General features: G+C 44.0%; 1 protein-coding gene across 1 annotated transcript in view; it reads right to left on the minus strand.

The window, feature by feature from the left end:
- The window catches only part of LOC129817545 (cyclin-dependent kinase 19-like), a 68,307-nt gene that overhangs the window by 13,110 nt on the left and 35,010 nt on the right, over positions 1-20,187 (minus strand). The window contains exons 3-10 of the mRNA XM_055872921.1: positions 15,611-15,721; positions 15,259-15,399; positions 8,473-8,530; positions 3,889-4,020; positions 1,998-2,141; positions 1,529-1,598; positions 1,277-1,349; positions 706-803 (exon numbers count right to left, since the gene is read on the minus strand). Of these exons, the coding sequence (XP_055728896.1) occupies positions 706-803; positions 1,277-1,349; positions 1,529-1,598; positions 1,998-2,141; positions 3,889-4,020; positions 8,473-8,530; positions 15,259-15,399; positions 15,611-15,721 (827 nt within the window). The remainder of the gene's footprint in view (positions 1-705; positions 804-1,276; positions 1,350-1,528; positions 1,599-1,997; positions 2,142-3,888; positions 4,021-8,472; positions 8,531-15,258; positions 15,400-15,610; positions 15,722-20,187) is intronic.

Below are 20,187 nucleotides of genomic sequence, written 5' to 3' on the forward strand. Positions count from 1 at the left end.
ATTTTTTATAACCCAACCCTGATCTGTACTTCTCCACAACTTTGTCCCTGACCTGTTTGGAGAGCTCCTTGGTCTTCATGGTGCCACTTGCTTAGTGTTGTTGCAGACTCTGGGGCCTTTCAGAACAGGTGTAATATGTACTGAGATCATGTGACAGATCATGTGACATTTAAATAAAGTCCACCTGTGTGTAATCTTACTAATTATGTGACTTCTGAAGGTAATTGGTTGCACCAGATCTTATTTAGGGGCTTCATACATATGCACGCACCAATTTTCCATTTTAATTTTTCTTTAATTTTTTGAAACAAGTTATTTTTTTCATTTCACTTCACCAATTTGGACTATTTTGTGTATGTCCATTACATGAAATCCAAATAAAAATGAATGTATATTACAGGTTGTAATGCAACAAAATAGGAAAAACGCCAAGGGGGATGAATACTTTTGCAAGGCACTGTATCTATGTTGAAAAACCAAAACACAACCAGGCCACTCAAAAACAGGAAACTATCAAATTCAAATACCAGACTATGACTATGAAATCAAATTGGAAGTGGGCTGTCTTTAGTTCACTGAATCATCTATCTCCATTGTTAGTTTATCAGACAGATGTATCATGGTGAAGATGTAACTGTGTTAATGTGTGGAGAGGATGTCTATGATCTAGACTGTGTTTGGAAAATGAAGTTTAGTAGCTCTCACTCTGAGGTTGGTAAGGGATCCTCCAGGAAATATGGGTCCTGTAGTGCCTGTTCAGACGTAATCCTTTTAGTGGGGTCCATTGTAAGGAGTTTCTGGAGCTGAAAGGTGGTTAATGAACACTGGGTTAGTGGTGCCAAGCAAACCCGATCAGCCAGCCCAGGCTTATTGGTTTTACAGCACTAATATCTAGATTGGGCCTTGTTATCTTATATTCTCCATTATAAATTGGGTGGTTCGAGCCCTGTATGCTGATTGGCTGACAGCCGTGGTATATCAAACCGTATACCACAGGTATGACAACATTTTTTACTGCTCTAATTACATTGGTAAACAGTTTATAATAGCAATAAGGCTCCTCGGGGGTTTATGGTATATAGCCAATATACCTTCGCGTTGCGTCGTGCATAAGAACAACCCTGAGCCGTGGTATGTTTGCCATATACCACACCCCCTCGTGACTTATTGCTTAAGTATAAATCACCCTATTGTGTGGTTGAGTAGATACGTTAGCATGCCCTCCATAAACTGGCACCTATGTTCAAGCAAGCAGGTTACTAGAAGGTGTGCTTACCAACAGGAAAACCTTGCTGTCAGGTTTGACTTTATGTTTCTCCATGTATTTGATTAGACTGCTATTTGCATACCTGAAAATGGGTGAAACCCAGCAAAGACAAAAACCGACATCTTAAAGCAGGGGAATAGTCTCAACATGCTGCCTCCTTGAGAGAAAGGTTGAAACGTGATGTAAGATGTGTGTAAAAGGTTCAGGTATCTTTTGACAGCCGAGAAAGCCTAGGTATGGTCAGAATGTCAAGCCACTCACGTCGTTCTCCTGAAGTCTTTCTGAAGGGAGGGGTACTCTGGCATCTTCCTGATGTCTTCCCAATCTTTATCTGGCCAATTCAAACAGAAAAGCTTCAGTCACTTTAACCCAATTCTTATACTTGGACTAAGCACATGCTGTCTTCAGAGGATAATGTCATCTACTGTACATATTGTAGCAATGACAACAAGCACATGAGAAGGTCAAGGTTGATGAGGACATAGTATACGTCATGACTTTCATGACCGTGAGAATGTACCTGGACTTTTACTGTGTTTCACATGGTCTTATCATGCATGTGTGTGTGTGTGTGTGTGTGTGTGTGTGTGTGTGTGTGTGTGTGTGTGTGTGTGTGTGTGTGTGTGTGTGTGTGTGTGTGTGTGTGTGTGTGTGTGTGTGTGTGTGTGTGTGTGTGTGTGTGTGTGTGTGTGTGTGTGTGTGTGTGTGTGTGTGTGCGAGCTGGTCAGACCTGCTGGGAAGCCCATGACACTGAATATCCTGTCCAACTGGTCGTGGTGGAAGGGGTTACTGGTCTTAATGTCCTCCTGGCGACAGTGGAATATGGGCTCCGATGTCAGCAGCTCCGCAAAGATGCAGCCAATCGCCCAAATGTCTGCATTGGACCGACAAGCAGTTAGCAATTAGACTCAGTGGTCTGGGCCTATACCTTTGACCTTAGCAGGGACGGACACAAAGACATCAGCCATCAAGGGCTATCTGTCTGTGACAATGTCTTCATCCTTCACTCTGTTTGGAAACTAGCCTTTTGTACCCATTATATTATATGTCCCATTGTGGAGAAACAGAGTGAAAGATTCAAATATCTGTCAGTGAGAATGTCTTTATCCTTCCCTATGTTTCTCCACTACAGGACACAGAAAACAATGGGTACACTGTGTATTATGAGACACAAACTAAACTCCTCTAAACTCCTTTCCACAGTCACAGGCTGTAATGGATGCCTAGGTACTTTAAGTGTGTAGATCTGCTACACTGTATGTATCTGTGATGACACCTGAAGGGCTTGTTGGGTTTGGCCTGGAGGGCTCGATTGAGTAATATATGTAATTTATACTTGACATTCCCAGGCAAGTATTCCAGGGATTTATTTTATTTAACCTTTATTTAACCAGGCAAGTAAATTAAGAACAAATGTCATTTAAGACAAAATGGACAACACATACAGAAGACACTGGCAACAGTACAAATACAACAGCAAACAAACAGTAGAACAGTGTGTGTGTGTGTGTGTGTGTGTGTGTGTGTGTGTGTGTGTGTGTGTGTGTGTGTGTGTGTGTGTGTGTGTGTGTGTGTGTGTGTGTGTGTGTGTGTGTGTGTGTGTGTGTGTGTGTGTGTGTGTGTGTAGGCAGGCAGTTGTGTGAAATAATACAATGAATCAGTAAAACAACATGCTTCCATACATAAGGCAAAGCAAAGTAGTAACATCTAGTGACAACTACGTCTCAACAACCTGTACATCTATTTGGCCTTTGAACTCCTCCAGGGACACAGGTCCTGGAGTTTTAGGTTGGTTTGGAGGGAATTCCAAGACCAGGGGGCTGAGTAATGAAAGGACCTTTTTCTATGCTTGGTTCTAATTTTCGGAACTCTTAGCATAAAACAAGACTGAGATCTGAGCTTGTATGCGTTTTCATTTCAAGCTAGAAGAGAGGATAGATTAAATGGCAGTATTCCTAAAATGGCCTTATAAATAGGAATGTAAGAGTGTTGGAGCCTGCGTGTTGCTAGGGATGTCATCTAGCTAATTATACACAAGACATACCCTTCATACAGATAAAGACCACGTATCACACTGCTTGTCAGGCCCTTGCTGTCAATGACACCCACATGGTATCTGTGAATGTCCACATATACTGAGTCTGACCAGAGCTGTATATTTTAGATTTGATTCATTTAGCAGACGCTCTTATCCAGAGCGACTTACAATAGTGAGTGCATACATTTTTCGTCCTTTTTCGTACTGGTACCCCGTGGGAATCGAAACCACAACTCCGGCGTTGCAAGCGCCATGCTGTACCAACTGAGCCGCACAGGCCCAAACATAGCTCTGAGGCTGGCATAGAGTAACAAGAGTAAATGCAAAAACTGTTTAAATAAACAATCAAGGAGCAAAGTTCTACTGGCCTGTCTGTGCTGGTTGGTTTCAATTCATTGCCATCTAATCTCCAAGCTTTGGTTACAAAATAGGAAGCATGTGTTAGGTATGAAAATCACAATAACTTCTCTGAAACGTTTTTCAACGTATGTACCTTGAGTATGAAAATAATTCAGGCTACATAATAACTTCTATGGAAGGTATTTTGATGTATATACCTCTTGCCTTAAGGCTAACGACTCACCGATTGCTTTGGTGTAATGTCTGGCCCCTAGCAGAAGCTCAGGGGCCCTGTACCAGAATGTCACCACGACGGGGTCAAGGTCTGCCAGGGGTTTGAGAGGAGAGTTGAAGAGTCTGGCGAAGCCCATGTCAGCTAAAACGTGAGTAAGATAGTGGGGGAAACACAACATAGTATCAATGTGTATAAGATAGTGGGGGAAACACAACATAGTATCAACGTGTAAAAGATAGTGGGGGAAACACAACATAGTATCAACGTGTATAAGATAGTGGGGGAAACACAACATAGTATCAACGTGTATAAGATAGTGGGGGAAACACAACATAGTATCAACGTGTATAAGATAGTGGGGGAAACACAACATAGTATCAACGTGTATAAGATAGTGGGGGAAACACAACATAGTATCAACATGTATAAGATAGTGGGGGAAACACAACATAGTATCAACGTGTATAAGATAGTGGGGGAAACACAACATAGTATCAACGTGTATAAGATAGTGGGGGAAACACAACATAGTATCAACGTGTATAAGATAGTGGGGGAAACACAACATAGTATCAACATGTATAAGATAGTGGGGGAAACACAACATAGTATCAACGTGTATAAGATAGTGGGGGAAACACAACATAGTATCAACGTGTATAAGATAGTGGGGGAAACACAACATAGTATCAACGTGTATAAGATAGTGGGGGAAACACAACATAGTATCAACGTGTATAAGATAGTGGGGGAAACACAACATAGTATCAACGTGTATAAGATAGTGGGGGAAACACAACATAGTATCAACGTGAATGAATGACAATGAAACACAAGCCTGAATCCAAGGCTACTATTGATATTGATTATTATTGATATTTGTACTGCACTGTTGAGGGAGCTGGCATGTAAACCTTTCTCTGCACCGTTTATACCTGCTGTAAACTGTGTACATGATGAATAAACTTTGATTTGATTTCAGTTAGGGAGGGAGTGTTTTGTTTTAGGAAGGATCTCAGGCTCTGTTGAGCAAGCCATACAGATGTGGGATCTTAAATTGAGCCAGTTTCTCACAGCGGGGAAATAATCCTGCAGCAACAGGAAATGGGAATTATTATGTGGATTTCTTTTCCTTCAGCGAGACTGAAGATTGGTCTGAAGAATTGCATGACAAGATAAGCCTCAAGACGGTCCTGTCACCCCCAAAATCCTTTAAGAGCTCAATGCTGCTGTTCCTCTCTCGGCGGGTCTGGACTCACACGACTTGTTTCATTTGCTTGGGCCCAAAGCACGCCAGGGATGGCATCCAGGACCCCCGGAATGCGCCAGCTGCATCCTGTTATCCTCCAAGATGCGGCGGGAACAATTGGTGTTATCTCTGCACTCTCAGGGCTCTTCTGGAGATGATGAAACTGACGACATTGGGGATATGGAGGACGCTATTTTCAAAGAGCCGACCCCACTGACCCAAGCTCACGCTCACCCGCTTGCTTGGTACCGCTTGCTGTGCGGTAGCAGAGAAAACAGTCTATGGTGACTGCAGTCTCTGACAATTTTATGGGCTTTCCTCGGACACCGCCTATTATATAGGTCCTGGATTGCAGGAAGCTTGGCCCCAGTGATGTACTGGGCCGTATGCTCTACCCTCTGTAGCGTCTTATGGTCAGATGCCGAGCAGTTGCCATACCAGCCGGAAATACAACCGGTCAGGATGCTCTCGATGGTGCAGCTGTAGAACTTTTTGAGGATCTGGGGACCCATGCCAAATCTTTCCAGTTTCCTGAGGGGGGAAAAGTTTTGTTGTGCCCTCTTCATGACTGTCTTGGTGTGTTTGTACTATGATAGATTGTTGGTGATGTGGACACCAGGGAACTTGAAACTCTCGACCCGCTCCACTACAGCCCCGTTGATGTTAATGGGGGCCAGTTCGACACGCCTTTTCCTATAATCCACAATCAGCTCCTTTGTCTTGCTCACCTTGAGGGAGAGGTTGTTGTCCTAGCACCACACTGCCAGTGTGTTTTGTAGTCTTATGTGAAGGTCTTCTGTCTGTAGTCTTATGGGAAGGTTTTCTGTCTGTAGTCTTATGGGAAGGTCTTCTGTCTGTAGTCTTATGGGAAGGTTTTCTGTCTGTAGTCTTATGGGAAGGTCTTCTGTCTGTAGTCTTATGGGAAGGTTTTCTGTCTGTAGTCTTATGGGAATGTCTTCTGTTTGTAGTCTTATGGGAAGGTCCTCTGTAGTCTTATTGGGAGGTATTCTGTCTGTAGTCTTATGGGAAGGTCCTCTGTAGTCTTATTGGGAGGTCTTTTGTCTGTAGTCTTATGGGAAGGTCTTCTGCTTGTAGTCTTTTGGGAATGTCTCTGTTTGTAGTCTTATGGGAAGGTCCTCTATTTGTAGTCTTAATGGATAGTCTTCTGTTTGTTGCCTCATTGAAAGGTCTTATGTTTGTAGTCTAATGGGAAGTGCTTCTGTTTGTAGTCTTATGGGAAGAGATTCTGTTTGTATTCTTATGGGAAGGTCTTCTGTGTCTGTGCAGCACCTGAAGTGAAGTTTGGTGGTCTGGTCTGGTATGTTGGGTGTCACACTGCCATTGACACCCATGCATCCCTGAGCAGCAGTTATCATGGGGGTTCAGTGACTCTAAAACAATAACTTAGCACCAATGCTAGACTCTCAGGGTTAGGGTATAAATAGAGTCCGGCCGGCACTGCAGACCTGTGACATCATCCCAGAACAGTGCCATGCTGGGGAGTGGGTTATGCAATAGTGTGATCTGTATGATGTGGCCATTTTAAGGCTCTCTGCCTGGTCCTGTGTCCCTGTGTTCAGAGACCCTCTCAGAGGCTGGTTGAAGGTTAAAGCAGCAGCCATTGTCAAGTAAACAACTCATCGATCTACAGTTGAAGTCAGAAGTTTACATACACTTAGGTTAGAGTCATTAAAACTTGTTTTTCAACCACTCCACACATTTCTTGTTAACAAACTATATTTTTGGCAAGTCGGTTAGGACATCTACTTTGTGCATGACACAAGTATTTTTTCCAACAATTGTTTACAGACAGATTATTTCACTTATAATTCACTGTATCACAATTCCAGTGGGTCAGAAGTTAACATACACTAAGTTGACTGTGCCTTTAAACAGCTTGGAAAATTCCAGAAAATTATGCCATGGCTTTAGAAGCTTCTGATAGGCAAATTGACATAATTTGAGTCAATTGGAGGTGTACCTGTGGATGTATTTCAAGGCCTACCTTCAAACTCAGTTCCTCTTTGCTTGAGATCATGGGAAAATCAAAAGAAAATCAGCCAAGACCTCAGAAACAAAATTGTAGACCTCCACAAGTCTGGTTCATCCTTGGGGAGCAATTTCCAAACGCCTGAAGGTACCATGTTCATCCCACATTCATCTGTACAAACAACAGTACGCAAGTATAAACACCATGGGACCACGCAGCCGTCATACCGCTCAGGAAGGAGACGCGTTCTGTCTCCTAGAGATGAACGTACTTTGGTGCGAAATGTGCAGATCAATCCCAGAACAGCAGCTAAGGACCTTGTGAAGATGCTGGAGGAAACAGATACAAAAGTATCTATATCCACAGTAAAACGAGTCCCATATCGACATAACTTGAAAGGCCGCTCAGCAAGGAAGAAGCCACTGCTCCAAAACCACCAAAAATAGCCAGACTACGGTTTGCAACTGCACATGGGGACAAAGATCGTACCTTTTGGAGAAATGTTCTCTGGTCGGATGATAGAAAAATAGAACTGTTTGGCCATAATGACCATCGTTATGTTTGGAGGAAAAAAGGGGAGGCTTGCAAGCCGAAAAACACCATCCCAACCCTGAAGCACAGGGTGGCAGCATCATGTTGTGGGAGTGCTTTGCTGCAGGAGGGACTGGTGCACTTCACAAAATAAATCAATAGATCATGAGGAAGGAAAATTATGTGGATATACTGAAGCAACATCTCAAAACATCAGTCAGGAAGTTAAAGCTTGGTCGCAAATGGGTCTTCCAAATGGACAATGACCCCAAGCATACTTCAAAAGTTGCGGCAAAATGGCTTAAGGACAACAAAATCAAGGTATTGGAGTGGCAATCACAAAGCCCTGACCTCAATCCCATAGAACATTTGTGGGCAGAACTGAAAATGCATGTGCAAGCCAGGAGGCCTACAAACCTGACTCAGTTACACCAGCTCTGTCAGGAGGAATGTGCCAAAATTCACCCAACTTATTGTGGGAAGCTTGTGGAAGGCTACCTGAAACGTTTGACACAAGTTAAACAATTTAAAGGCAATGCTACCAAATACTAATTGAGTGTATGTAAACTTCTGACCCACTAGGAATGTGATGAAAGAAATCAAATCTGAAATAAATCGTTCTCTCTACTATTATTCTGACATTTCACATTCTTAAAATAAAGTGGTGATCCTAACTGACTTAAGACAGGGAATTTTTACTAGGATTAAATGTCAGGAATTGTGAAAAACTGAGTTTAATTTATTTGGCTAAAGTGTATGTAAACTTCTGACTTCAACTGTATCTACTTTATTGACTTCAGTGTGTACATTTAGCCCATCTTACCGATTTTCACTCGCCCTCGTTCTGAGCCCTCCCCCATAACCAGAATGTTGGCTGGTTTCTAGAGGAGAGAGAGACAAACAGACAAACAGTTAACCATCTTGTTCTGTGTGTGTTTCAGCCATTAGGGAAGCCTCAGAGGCTCCAACACCAAGTAAGACAACACAACATAGAAATGAGGTTACACTCACTTCACAGGTGTATCACATATTATAAACTGGGTAGTTTTGCTCCTGGATGCTGATTGGCTGAAAGCTGTGGTATTTCAGACATTCTAAATTGTGTGGTTCAAGCCCTGAATGCTGATTAGCTGAAAGCCAATACCACGGGTATGACAAAACATTTATTTTTACTACTCTAATTACATTGGTAACCATAGCAAAAAGGCACCTCGGGGGTTTGTGGTATATGGCTAATATACCACGGCTAAGGACTGTATCCAAGCACTCCGTGTTGCATCTTGCTTAAGAACATTAAGAACATCTCTTAGTCGTGGTATATTGGCCATATACCACACCTCCTCAGGCCTTATTGCTTAAATATACAAAAATGCCATGCATGTCCAATGTCTTTTGGAGGGAAGTTTTGGTAATATCATTGTAACATACAAATAACAGAGGCAGAGCATGCCAAATGGAAAGTGTATTACGCTATTGACCTACATACTGCCAAATACAAAAAAAGAGGTCAAACTACTATAAAACTTCTGTGAAAGATTGCTCTGTCAATGATTGTACTGATCATTGATATCAAGGTCTGCCATGGTTGTGAATCATGCCTGTTCCTTTGGGACACTGATTCCAACCACGCAATAATCTCTTACTTAGTCTTTGTTTTAGGGCTTTGGGGAGGAATTATATTATGATGCCCAGTATAGTTCTGTGGTTTCCTGCATGACACCAGAACCACCTAGCCAATTCAAACCCGGACACATGGAGAAAACAGCCAGACAGTCTGTGTTCCAGGAACTCATCTCGCAAAAAACAAATTAGCATTATATGTCATTCAAAAAACACAGTTTGCCATGGTGTGTCCAGCACATAACCACCACTGTTTTCACTTTCACTCTATCCAAAGATTTATGCCCAAAGAAAAATAGTCTAGTTCTGCTTCATCTCCTACCCATCCACTATCCATGCTGCACATTAAAGACATCACAGTGTCAGATGTATACAGTACACAATAACATTTCCAATGACTATATTCAACTAGTAGGCAACCCACTATTTATTTCATCTTATGAAACGGGTGTGTCTAATCCTGAATGCTGATTGGTTAAAACCGCATTCCAGCCGGTGTCTATTCCACAAGTTACCACCGGCTAAATCTATGATGTTAAAATGCCTATTTACTCTGTTCCATCTGACTGCGCAATCCACTGTCTCATCAGCCCAGCCAAGCAATTTATAATCTTGATCTCAACTCCAAATCCTTCCATTGTCTGTTAGTCCCCTGAATCTGTGTGAATCTTAAATCTCATAGGATTCAATCTGTTCAACAAACAGGTTCCTATAGCAAACGGGGTTTGCTAAAGGGATGCCACTTATAATGAGCTCTATTATTCAAACACACAACAAAACACTGCTATCGGCAAACACTATGACCACTCATATGAGGAGGGTTTCTTTTCAAGCCCAAATGACTGGCACCGGCTCCTCTTTGAAATTCTAAACTGGGCTAATGGATTAAATCCAAAGACATTCATTTTCATTGGCCCAATGTTCAAAGAGATCATATTTTCTTACAGGTAAACAATAACTATGAAAATACTCTCATAAAACAGAGACTGGATGAACGGGCAATTAAAAAGTAAAATTAGCATGTTAATGAGGTTGTAACGTTGCTGTCTGATATATTTTTTCTGCAAAAGTTTGGATTTTATTGACTCTAACATGTGTTTAGCTTCCCAGAAAAGTTAGGAGTCTTTGTGCAGTGGGTCAGGAGTGGTAAACAGTTAAGTTAGCGTTTACCAAACTCGGTCCCCGGGACCCCAAGGGTGCAGTTTTTTTTCTCCCCCTAACACTACACAGCTGATTCAAAGCTTGATGATTAGTTGGGGGTCCCGAGGGCCGAGTTTGGGAAACACTGCCGTAAATCCTCCATGGACAGAAAACGCAATCCCTAAGGAGGGGCCTCTCTTTCACACAAAAGACATGCCTCTCTTTCACACAAAAGACATACCCCTCGTTGAGTCAAAAATAGCCCTGTTTTCAGGCCAGGAAGGGCCAGAGGCTAACACTATCTTTACATATACTGGGAAACATACAACAGTGCCATTATTAATTCAGTGGCTTTCTCCTTGCTTTTCTCTGTAGTTGTCTTTTTTCAGATTAAGTAATGACCCTGCTTTTCTCGGCGCACAGGCGTTAACCACTTTACTGTCATAACCATGTTATATCAGTACAGGCCTGCCACAGCCCACTGCACACAGGATATAGAGGGCACAGGGCACATACATATTCATACAAAGGACAGTTGGTGTGGATGCTATTTTCCTAGACATTTTCTTGTTGCGGACGTGGCATGTGACTGCGGGTAGCCAGGGATTACTCCAGCTTTGAACAATATTCCATTACGTCAGAGATAAGGGCATGTCCTTAGTAATCAATCATGACAACAACCCACCATTGGCCAGCAGGTGAGAGAGTGCAACCTAGCTATATGCTGCATCTGAAATCTGACAGCCTGGACATATTGACTTTCAGGGGGGAGTAGGACCTGCGATCTGGGATCTAACTCTGCTGGCTAGTGGCTGGTGGCTGGTGTGGGTTATATAACTTAGGCAGGAGATGGGGGCGGGACTGCCTGGTTAGCTGGCGACTGAGAAGGGGGAGGTGCTGCCTGGTTCGCTGGAGACTGAGGATGGGGAGGTAATGCCTGTCTCGCTGGAGACTGAGGATGGGGAGGTGCTGCCTGTCTCGCTGGAGACTGAGGATGGGAAGGTGCTGCCTGTCTCGCTGGAGACTGAGGATGGGGAGGTGCTGCCTGTCTCGCTGGAGACTGAGGATGGGAAGGTGCTGCCTGTCTCGCTGGAGACTGAGGATGGGGAGGTGCTGCCTGTCTCACTCGAGACAGAGGATGGGGAGGTGCTGCCTGTCTCGAGCTAAACAGAGGATGGGGAGGTGCTGCCTGTCTCGCTGGAGACTGAGGATGGGGAGGTGCTGCCTGTCTCGCTAGAGACTGAGGATGGGGAGGTGCTGCCTGTCTCGCTGGAGACTGAGGATGGGGAGGTGCTGCCTGTCTCGCTAGAGACTGAGGATGGGGAGGTGCTGCCTGTCTCGCTAGAGACTGAGGATGGGGAGGTGCTGCCTGTCTCGCTCGAGACAGAGGATGGGGAGGTGCTGCCTGTCTCGCTGGAGACTGAGGATGGGAAGGTGCTGCCTGTCTCGCTGGAGACTGAGGATGGGGAGGTGCTGCCTGTCTCACTCGAGACAGAGGATGGGGAGGTGCTGCCTGTCTCGAGCTAAACAGAGGATGGGGAGGTGCTGCCTGTCTCGCTGGAGACTGAGGATGGGGAGGTGCTGCCTGTCTCGCTAGAGACTGAGGATGGGGAGGTGCTGCCTGTCTCGCTGGAGACTGAGGATGGGGAGGTGCTGCCTGTCTCGCTAGAGACTGAGGATGGGGAGGTGCTGCCTGTCTCGCTAGAGACTGAGGATGGGGAGGTGCTGCCTGTCTCGCTCGAGACAGAGGATGGGGAGGTGCTGCCTGTCTCGCTTGAGACAGAGGATGGGGAGGTGCTGCCTGTCTCGCTCGAGACAGAGGATGGGGAGGTGCTGCCTGTCTCGCTCGAGACAGAGGATGGGGAGGTGCTGCCTGTCTCGCTCGAGACAGAGAATGGGGAGGTGCTGCCTGTCTCGCTTGAGACAGAGGATGGGGAGGTGCTGCCTGTCTCGCTCGAGACAGAGGATGGGGAGGTGCTGCCTGTCTCGCTCGAGACAGAGGATGGGGAGGTGCTGCCTGTCTCGCTAGAGACAGAGGATGGGTACAGTGGTGAGGGGAGGCTGGTTTCTCTGCAGCGGTGCAGTGCCCAGCTGCAGCACAAGGTTGAGTGTTGCATAATAGACAGAGTGGTGTAGGGAGCCATGAAAGACGTGCTATTGCCCTACCCCTGTGGCTGTTGATAAAGCACTGAGTCGCTGGAGTAACTAGCCCCCGAGGAGATTAGGAATGCTGTTTGCATTTCTCACTCTTTAGCCTAAATCAAACACACCTCCCCCAACATGACTGGGGGAAAAATGTCCAGATGGGGTGGAACGTGGCATTTCCATTGAGTAGCAACATCTGAGGTACACGGCTATAAAGTGGTAGACAAAGGGAGTTGACTCTTTCATATTCAGGACAATTTCACAATGGAATGGCCAACAAACTCCCTGTGCAAAACAGACTACACATACCCACGTATCCCGATTCCGAACACCACCAGCTTGAGAGTGGAATTTCCACAATAGCAGGAAGTGCTTGCTTTGAGAAAACTGCAAAACATCAACCTTTATCTGGAATCAGACACAGAGAAAGCGACAACAGAGAAATTCACCCTGCGACAAAGAAAATAGTTATTAAGAGCCGGAAGAATTGGTGTCCAGATAAGAGAGAAAAACAACGCTAGCTACTGTGCCAGTGTGTTTTAATTCCAGCAGTAGCTAGCTATGTGCTGACCATGTACAGTAGTACTGACAGAGGCCTCTGCTTAGATACAGGCATGCTTGTGCAACAGGAAGGCAGCTACGGCAGCACATACCCTATGCCGTTAATAGTGTTGAGGTCAGACACATGAAATCAAAAACACAAGACCATTGTCCCTTCTGTTGTATCCTGGGTGATTTATTAACCACATCTATTGACCAGGCATTAAAGACCTGCTTAATCCTATAGAATTTCTAAGCAGAATTAAAGAAATACGCTATTGATGACATACTCTCAACAAGTAATACCATGTCATAAACTGCTCAGCAATCACCATCATCAATGACAACGTGATCCACTATCCTCGCAAAGTTATCAATCAACTCGGATTTCACCTCCAAAATAACCCCTACAAGGGACACATATTGAGTAAGGGACCATCAATGGCCAGACAGTGCAGTAGTATGTCTTCATAACTGTATTACTCCACCTTGGCTGTTGTGGTATAGGCCGAGTTAGTGAGGCTGAGGCACTGACAGATCCCTGATCCCTGATAGATCCCTGTGTATTTATATAACGGGAGTTAGCGTTGGTCCTCATCGCACCATGCTGCCATCTGGGAGAGCTGAGAGAGATTACATGAGAGGGGATGGCCCGATGAAGGCCTGATAAGAATGCTGGAGCTGTGGGACTTGCAAATTCATTCTACTCTGCATTAGTCTCCAGTGACGGGACAGAAGTCACATCAACTGACTGACTTATGTTCTGAAGTGTGCCGACTCAATTAGTGTGCTGGTAGTAAACACCAAACATCTGGGCACCAATGCGTTAGAACAGAATAGATTCCCTACTACCCGTTCATCCACAACAGTCTTCTACTCATTGCAATCATCCCCTGTGTTTACTGCTTGAAGAATGTCAATATAATGACACAGCTGGTGTCCTCTAATAGCAGCTGACTTCCCACTGGCTGGCAGGACACAAACAATTGTCTTTCCATCAGCTAGTTGGTAAGTGTTATGCCTCTGTTATGTACTATTATTAGTGATAGGGGAAAAATCGATACAGTTACATATCGGGATATTATTTTTCAGCTTGTTCTCCATCTTCTTTTTAAATAAGGAGCCAATTTGTTTTCAGCACTTCTATTTCCATGACTGATCAAAACTCGTTCTCGTGGCTCTCTCGTTTCTCTATAGCAGACATACGGTGAGCAATACGTTTGGAACATCGAATGGCAATAGAATCACAGTATCAAATTGCAATACATATAAAATTGTGAGAATCGCAATACATATCGTATTGGCATCTAAGTATTGTGATAATATCGTATCGTCAGGTCCCTGGCAATTTCCAGCCATAAGTGTTGTGTCACTGTAATATAGTGTTATAAAAGTGTAATATAGTGTTATAAGTGTAATATAGCCCTTATCATGGAATGTCCAAGTTGCACCATAATCAGTTGAGTTTGGGACAATCAGAAGGGAAAAAAAGCTTCTCAAGCTAAATAAAAGCTTATTTCTAAAAGGAACTGCAGAAAGAGATAAGAGAGAGAGAGAGAGAGAGAGAGAGAGAGAGAGAGTGCTCTTGTGTTGAGAGGGGCCGTGAGGAGAGGAGGTATCTACAGCCAGATAAGAGAGAGAACAATCCTGTGACCTCGTTCCAGCTGGGCCCAGGGCTGACCTTCCGCTACATTGAGCCCAGCAGAGTCAGGTGAACAGCCTGACCTTCCAGGAAAACACTGTGGGAAAGGTATGGGGGAGAAAGTCTCACAGGGGTGCTAGAGTACAGGCTGGGTGGTGGTGGTGGTGAGAGTAGGGGGGGCAGAATTGACAACATTCACCAAGCCAAGACACTTTGCTCCACAGCCAAGGGCCTTAGAATCATAATAATAAACAGTACAAGGATATAACAGCACTTGTGCCAGACAACACAGGATTCAGTTAGCTGGCAAGAGGGTTGCTTTAATGATCCTTTTTGCAGTGAACACCACTCATTGCGGCTTCTAGATATGCAAACAAGTAACTTATTTGCATGCACCCTATTGGTTAAAAGCAGTTCATATCAGTGACCAATAGGAAAAGGACAGATCAGTGGATGAGGTGTCAGTGAGCATGTGTAGCAACATTGTAAAGGGACACTGGAACTACAGTACAATCGACTCACCAGATCCCTGTGAAGCACCCAGTTGGCATGGAGGTAATGGATCCCGTCCAGAATCTGATATAGGAGAGACTTGACCATGCCTCTCGGCAGCTGCATGGGCTTTTTATTGGCCTTGGAGGCACGGTGGAACTTGATGATGTGCTGAAAGGAGACCAGAGGGAGTGGCATTGAGAAACTGATCAAGCAAGGGAATCAAACAGCTAGTTTCCACAACATACATACCAATACATCATGTACCATACACGGTCCTTTACAGACAGGAAAACGTCAAGAACAAAGATGAAACAACTAAAACATCCAAACAAAAACCTAAAACTGGTCTTCTGACTGGCAGTTGTGATGAAACACTTACCCAGAGGTCGTGCTCAGCATAGTCAAAGAGGAGCCACACCTTTCTGTCACTGTGAGACAGGAACACTTTCTGCAGGGCGATCACGTTGGGGTGTTTCAGTTCTCGTAACAGCTGCAACACACAGCAAGAGCTTCCATAAATCTCCAACAGAAAAAAACACCTCTTTCAATGCAATTTATTAACACCTTCTGAATTATTGAACTGGGACAAGAGTCATTCAGTTTATTTTGCAGAATTCTGACACGAACTTGGAAAAAATTACACTGCATTAAATATATCAATTTTGTACATGCTGTACTGGAGGATGTGTGCCTCACATCTCTCATGTCTTATCCTCACATCAACATGTCAGATAAAGATTGGCAGCATATGGAAAATGAAACTAAAAGGAAGAGTCCTCTAGGGATGGGCATTTGAAATAATTGTACTATTTGAATAATATCATGAAAGATCAGGATAGTCTAAATTACATTTTTGTTTTAAAATACCACTATTAATTTGACCAATCAGAACGACACAAATGTACATGCAGGACAGCCGACAGAGGAGTCTGTTTTTCACCATGATAGAACTGATTCTGTTACAAAAACATTTTCTGGTGCGAGTTCTGCATTGATCTATGTCAGGTATTGTGGAAACTCCATTAGGTGAGCACCAGTAATTGCCATTTCAAGTGGGGGAAATAGCATACCGATGTCAGGTAGCCTTTGATGGCTAAATGCGCAGAAGTAGCTCAACACACCGTTATAAGAACTACAGGTACATTCAAAAAAAAGTTTTTTAAATGTCATGATATATCATTGTAGGTTAAAATGTCACAAGGATCATTTCATTTCATTTAGAAAAAGCTTTTCCATTGTTAAAAAAGGCCTCCAAAAATGAACACTCACTTAAAGTAATCAAATATTAACCTCCATTCGGATATCTAGATATTGGATTATCCATGCCCATACTAGTTTCCTCACAAATCATGAGGGATTTCCACACTACTCTAATCACATGAAGTGGGAACTCGTGTTGTAGTTGTAGTTGTTGTTGTGAACTCTCCATCTCACTCCAACCCTCTGCACCAGCAGACAGACGGACCATCAGGCTATGCAGCCAGCCCAGCTGTGTGTCCGTGGATTTATTACATAAGAGAGATGCTCCCACCTGCGCTGTATGCTTTAGTTTCTCCACTGAAACCTTGTGTGTCTTACTAATGGGCCCAAAGCAGATGTTCCAACATCACCGTGGCAGGCAACACACAGCCCCTGCACAGCTGAGGCTGAGAGACACAACACTACAGTCTGCCCTCACTATACTGTATTAACATCAATACATTATATTTCTACACACTAAGGACTCTGTATTACTGCACTAAGATAAAGACATTATACTCCCACACAATCAGCTGTTTCTCTTCATGTTCATCCTCTCCCAGCTTGTTTTGTCAGCGGAGGCACAAATTAATCCATAATCAATCGAGCCCTTTAGATAGACTACAATCTCAATAGGGGGGTTGTGTGTGTGTGGCTTTGTTGGGAAAGAGCTAAAACGGGCCGTAATTAATTATTCACCCATAGTGTCACCTGACCTGAAATCCCATGGAAGAATACCTCTCTGTGAGTGTCCCTCCCTGCGATCTTGACGACACCGTACACTAAACATGCAGCCAGGGCGTTGGCTCGAGCTAGGGCACAGTTGGCTATAATTTCAGAGTGTCCGCCGACAAGGACAGACAGGGTTACAGCCAGGGGGGAGTGGCTCTCTGCATTGACAATGTACTATATCACACGCACGCAACCATGCACACACACAGCCTGTCTCCCCCCTCGGTTCTACCCGTAAGGCAGGCTAGTACTGTAGTAATAAGCTTAAAAAGGGAGGTTGGAGGGGCAGAGACAGAGCAGGGGGAATAATGCTGTGATTGTATATGCCGCAAGTTTAATTTGGGCTTTGGATGGGGGAAATGAGGAGGGGGTTATTGAGGTTAGTGTTTAATAACAAGCTAATCCCTGGGCTATGACACGGCATTGTGCTAATAAGCCCTGGGCTTACAGGCATACTACAGGCAGACCCCTGCCTCTGTGACGCTGGCCACACTGACTGGACTCACAGAGCCACAAGGACTAGCCACCCACCAGACCAATTCTGGTATAACTGCTTTCTCGTAGTTCCCCACAACGGTCGGCGCTCAACAGTATGCGCTCTTTATAATCAGCTAAACTAACAAACAGGGATCCCGCGCAGTCACATGACTTCTACAAAAGGTATAGAGGTAATTTCGTTATGGCAAATGCAAAGATGCACATTGTATTTATCCAGGGGAAGGGCCAGACTATGTAGCTCAGTTGGTAGAGCATGGTGCTTGCAACACCAGGGTAGTGAGTTTGATTCCTGGGACCACCCATATGTAAAATGTATGCATGCATGATTGTAAGTAGTTTGGATAAAAGTGTTTGCTAAATGGCATATAATATCTATTATTATCTATTATTATACTGTACAGTAGAGTACTGAAAATAACCGTGTTGTTGTTTCAGCTCAGCATTTCAGTATAATACTCCTTCCACATTGACACAGAATCAATGAGCTTATTGCAGTAAATCCATCACAGGGGATTGAACCTTTGTAGAATCACTCCACTCTCAAGTGAATTTGAGAGCAGAGAAGAGGAGCAAAGCCAGTGTAGTGAAACAGACTTCATGTCATCAGGACAGTCTCTGTCTGTCAGTGCCCATGTTCCTTTACAGGGGGCATCACCTCAGTCAAACCTCACTGCCGTAATCAGATGCCCTTAATCCACTCTCTCTCTCTGGTCCGCAGGAAGCAAGATTGCAGCTGCCCTAGGGGACATTTTACAGGACTGAGTAAATAAAAACTCTGACTCAGCCATTTCATGGGATCAAGATGAGATTATATCTATGTAGATTCTGGTTTTCTGCTCCGCATAACACCCAGTGTGTCAATTAACGACTGCAGCAATTACCATCACAAGGTCACGGTTTATGGACTACCGTAATTGTAAAAAATTATTTGTTCTTAAGTGACCTGCCTTGTTAAATAAAGGTTACACACACAATCTGCTAGATCCATAAAACATAAAAGTATTGTGCAATCAATATTTTGTGAAAGTGCTGTACATCCCAATGTATACGTTTCCTGTTTCAAATCTACTTATCAAACCTGTTTGTCTGTCAAAATCAGAAACAGCCAAAGATATGTCAAAAGAAAAGACATTAAAAGAAAAGACATTAAAAATAATGTGGCCTTGACCATTGCACAGAACCCTCATTGTGAATGTGTGGCAAGAATATAAGAACAGCGCAGTTGTCCGTGGCCTGTTCTGGGAAAAATGGGTCATGTTTTTCAACAGCTTCACAGGGAAAGCTCTGGCTGGTTATGGGCCAAATGTTAGCACAGCCTCTGTTGTCAGGACAGCCAATACACCTTTAAAGAGGCCACATGAACCTGGATCCATGAGGTCTCGGCTTTCAGTTCACTAACCACCACTGGCTCATATATATAACCCCACATAACATTTGGAAACTTAAATAGCTTGCAATTCAGTCTATTTCTATGGGCATTTAAGGCTTGGCAGTCAATACCACATTATACACATTTAGGGTTTTAGATCAATGTGGGTTTTGTATTACAGTCAACGAGCACGAGTCAAAACAAGTCACAAATCTGGGGATAAGAGAGTGAGAGGAAGCACAAGAAAACAGTGTCTCCCTGAGTTGGGCCCGGAGAAAGCTGTGTCTCCAAAATGGCACACCGTTCCCTGTAGTGCACACATTTTTGACCAAAGCCCTATGGGTGCCATTTGGGATGCAGCTAGGGACTGACTAACGAGCTGGCTTCCTTCATGCGGCTACAGCGCACTGGGTCGATAAATCCAGAGCAGGCAGGCTGCTGCTGTGTGTTTTGGACCGAGAACCACTACAGGTCCAAGTGAAACACTACGGCTCTGTGTGTGGAAATGTGCATGCCAAGCTTTTCCCTGAGACTGAACAAAGGCAAGGCAAGCATTCTGCTCTCTCTGCTCAGCTGCCGCCAGACATTTTCTCTTGTTATTCTGTGTTTCCCAGAACATGCTGACTCTGTTAGAAGCTGTGTCGTTGAGTAACCAGGGTCTGTGGCGCAGGGAAGATTAGTGTAGCTACTAGCAGCGTATTCTCTGACAGAATGGATACCCACATGCAGGTTTTCTTTCGCACATTTTAGAATGCCATTGAAGAATGCATGTTGTGGTTTATGTGTGCTATATACTGAAGCAGAACGCAATTCAATTTGAATCTCCTTTGCTTTTATATATCATCACTAAAATAGCTTCTCTCAATTTTTTCCTTTATTAACTTCTTATGAAACAAAATTCCATTTATAAACTGGGTGGTTAGAGCCCTGAATGCTGATTGGTTGACACACATGGTATATCAGACTGTATACCACAGGTATGACAAAACATCTAACTACATTGGTAACCAGTTTATAATAGCAATAAGGGCTTTGTGGTTTGTGGTGTTGCGGAATGCCTGGATACAGCCCTTATCCGCGGTATATTGGCCATATACCACACCTCCCCGGGCGTTATT

The sequence above is a fragment of the Salvelinus fontinalis genome, chromosome 20 (genome assembly GCF_029448725.1).
Source record: "Salvelinus fontinalis isolate EN_2023a chromosome 20, ASM2944872v1, whole genome shotgun sequence".
NCBI classification, from domain to species: Eukaryota; Metazoa; Chordata; class Actinopteri; order Salmoniformes; family Salmonidae; genus Salvelinus; species Salvelinus fontinalis.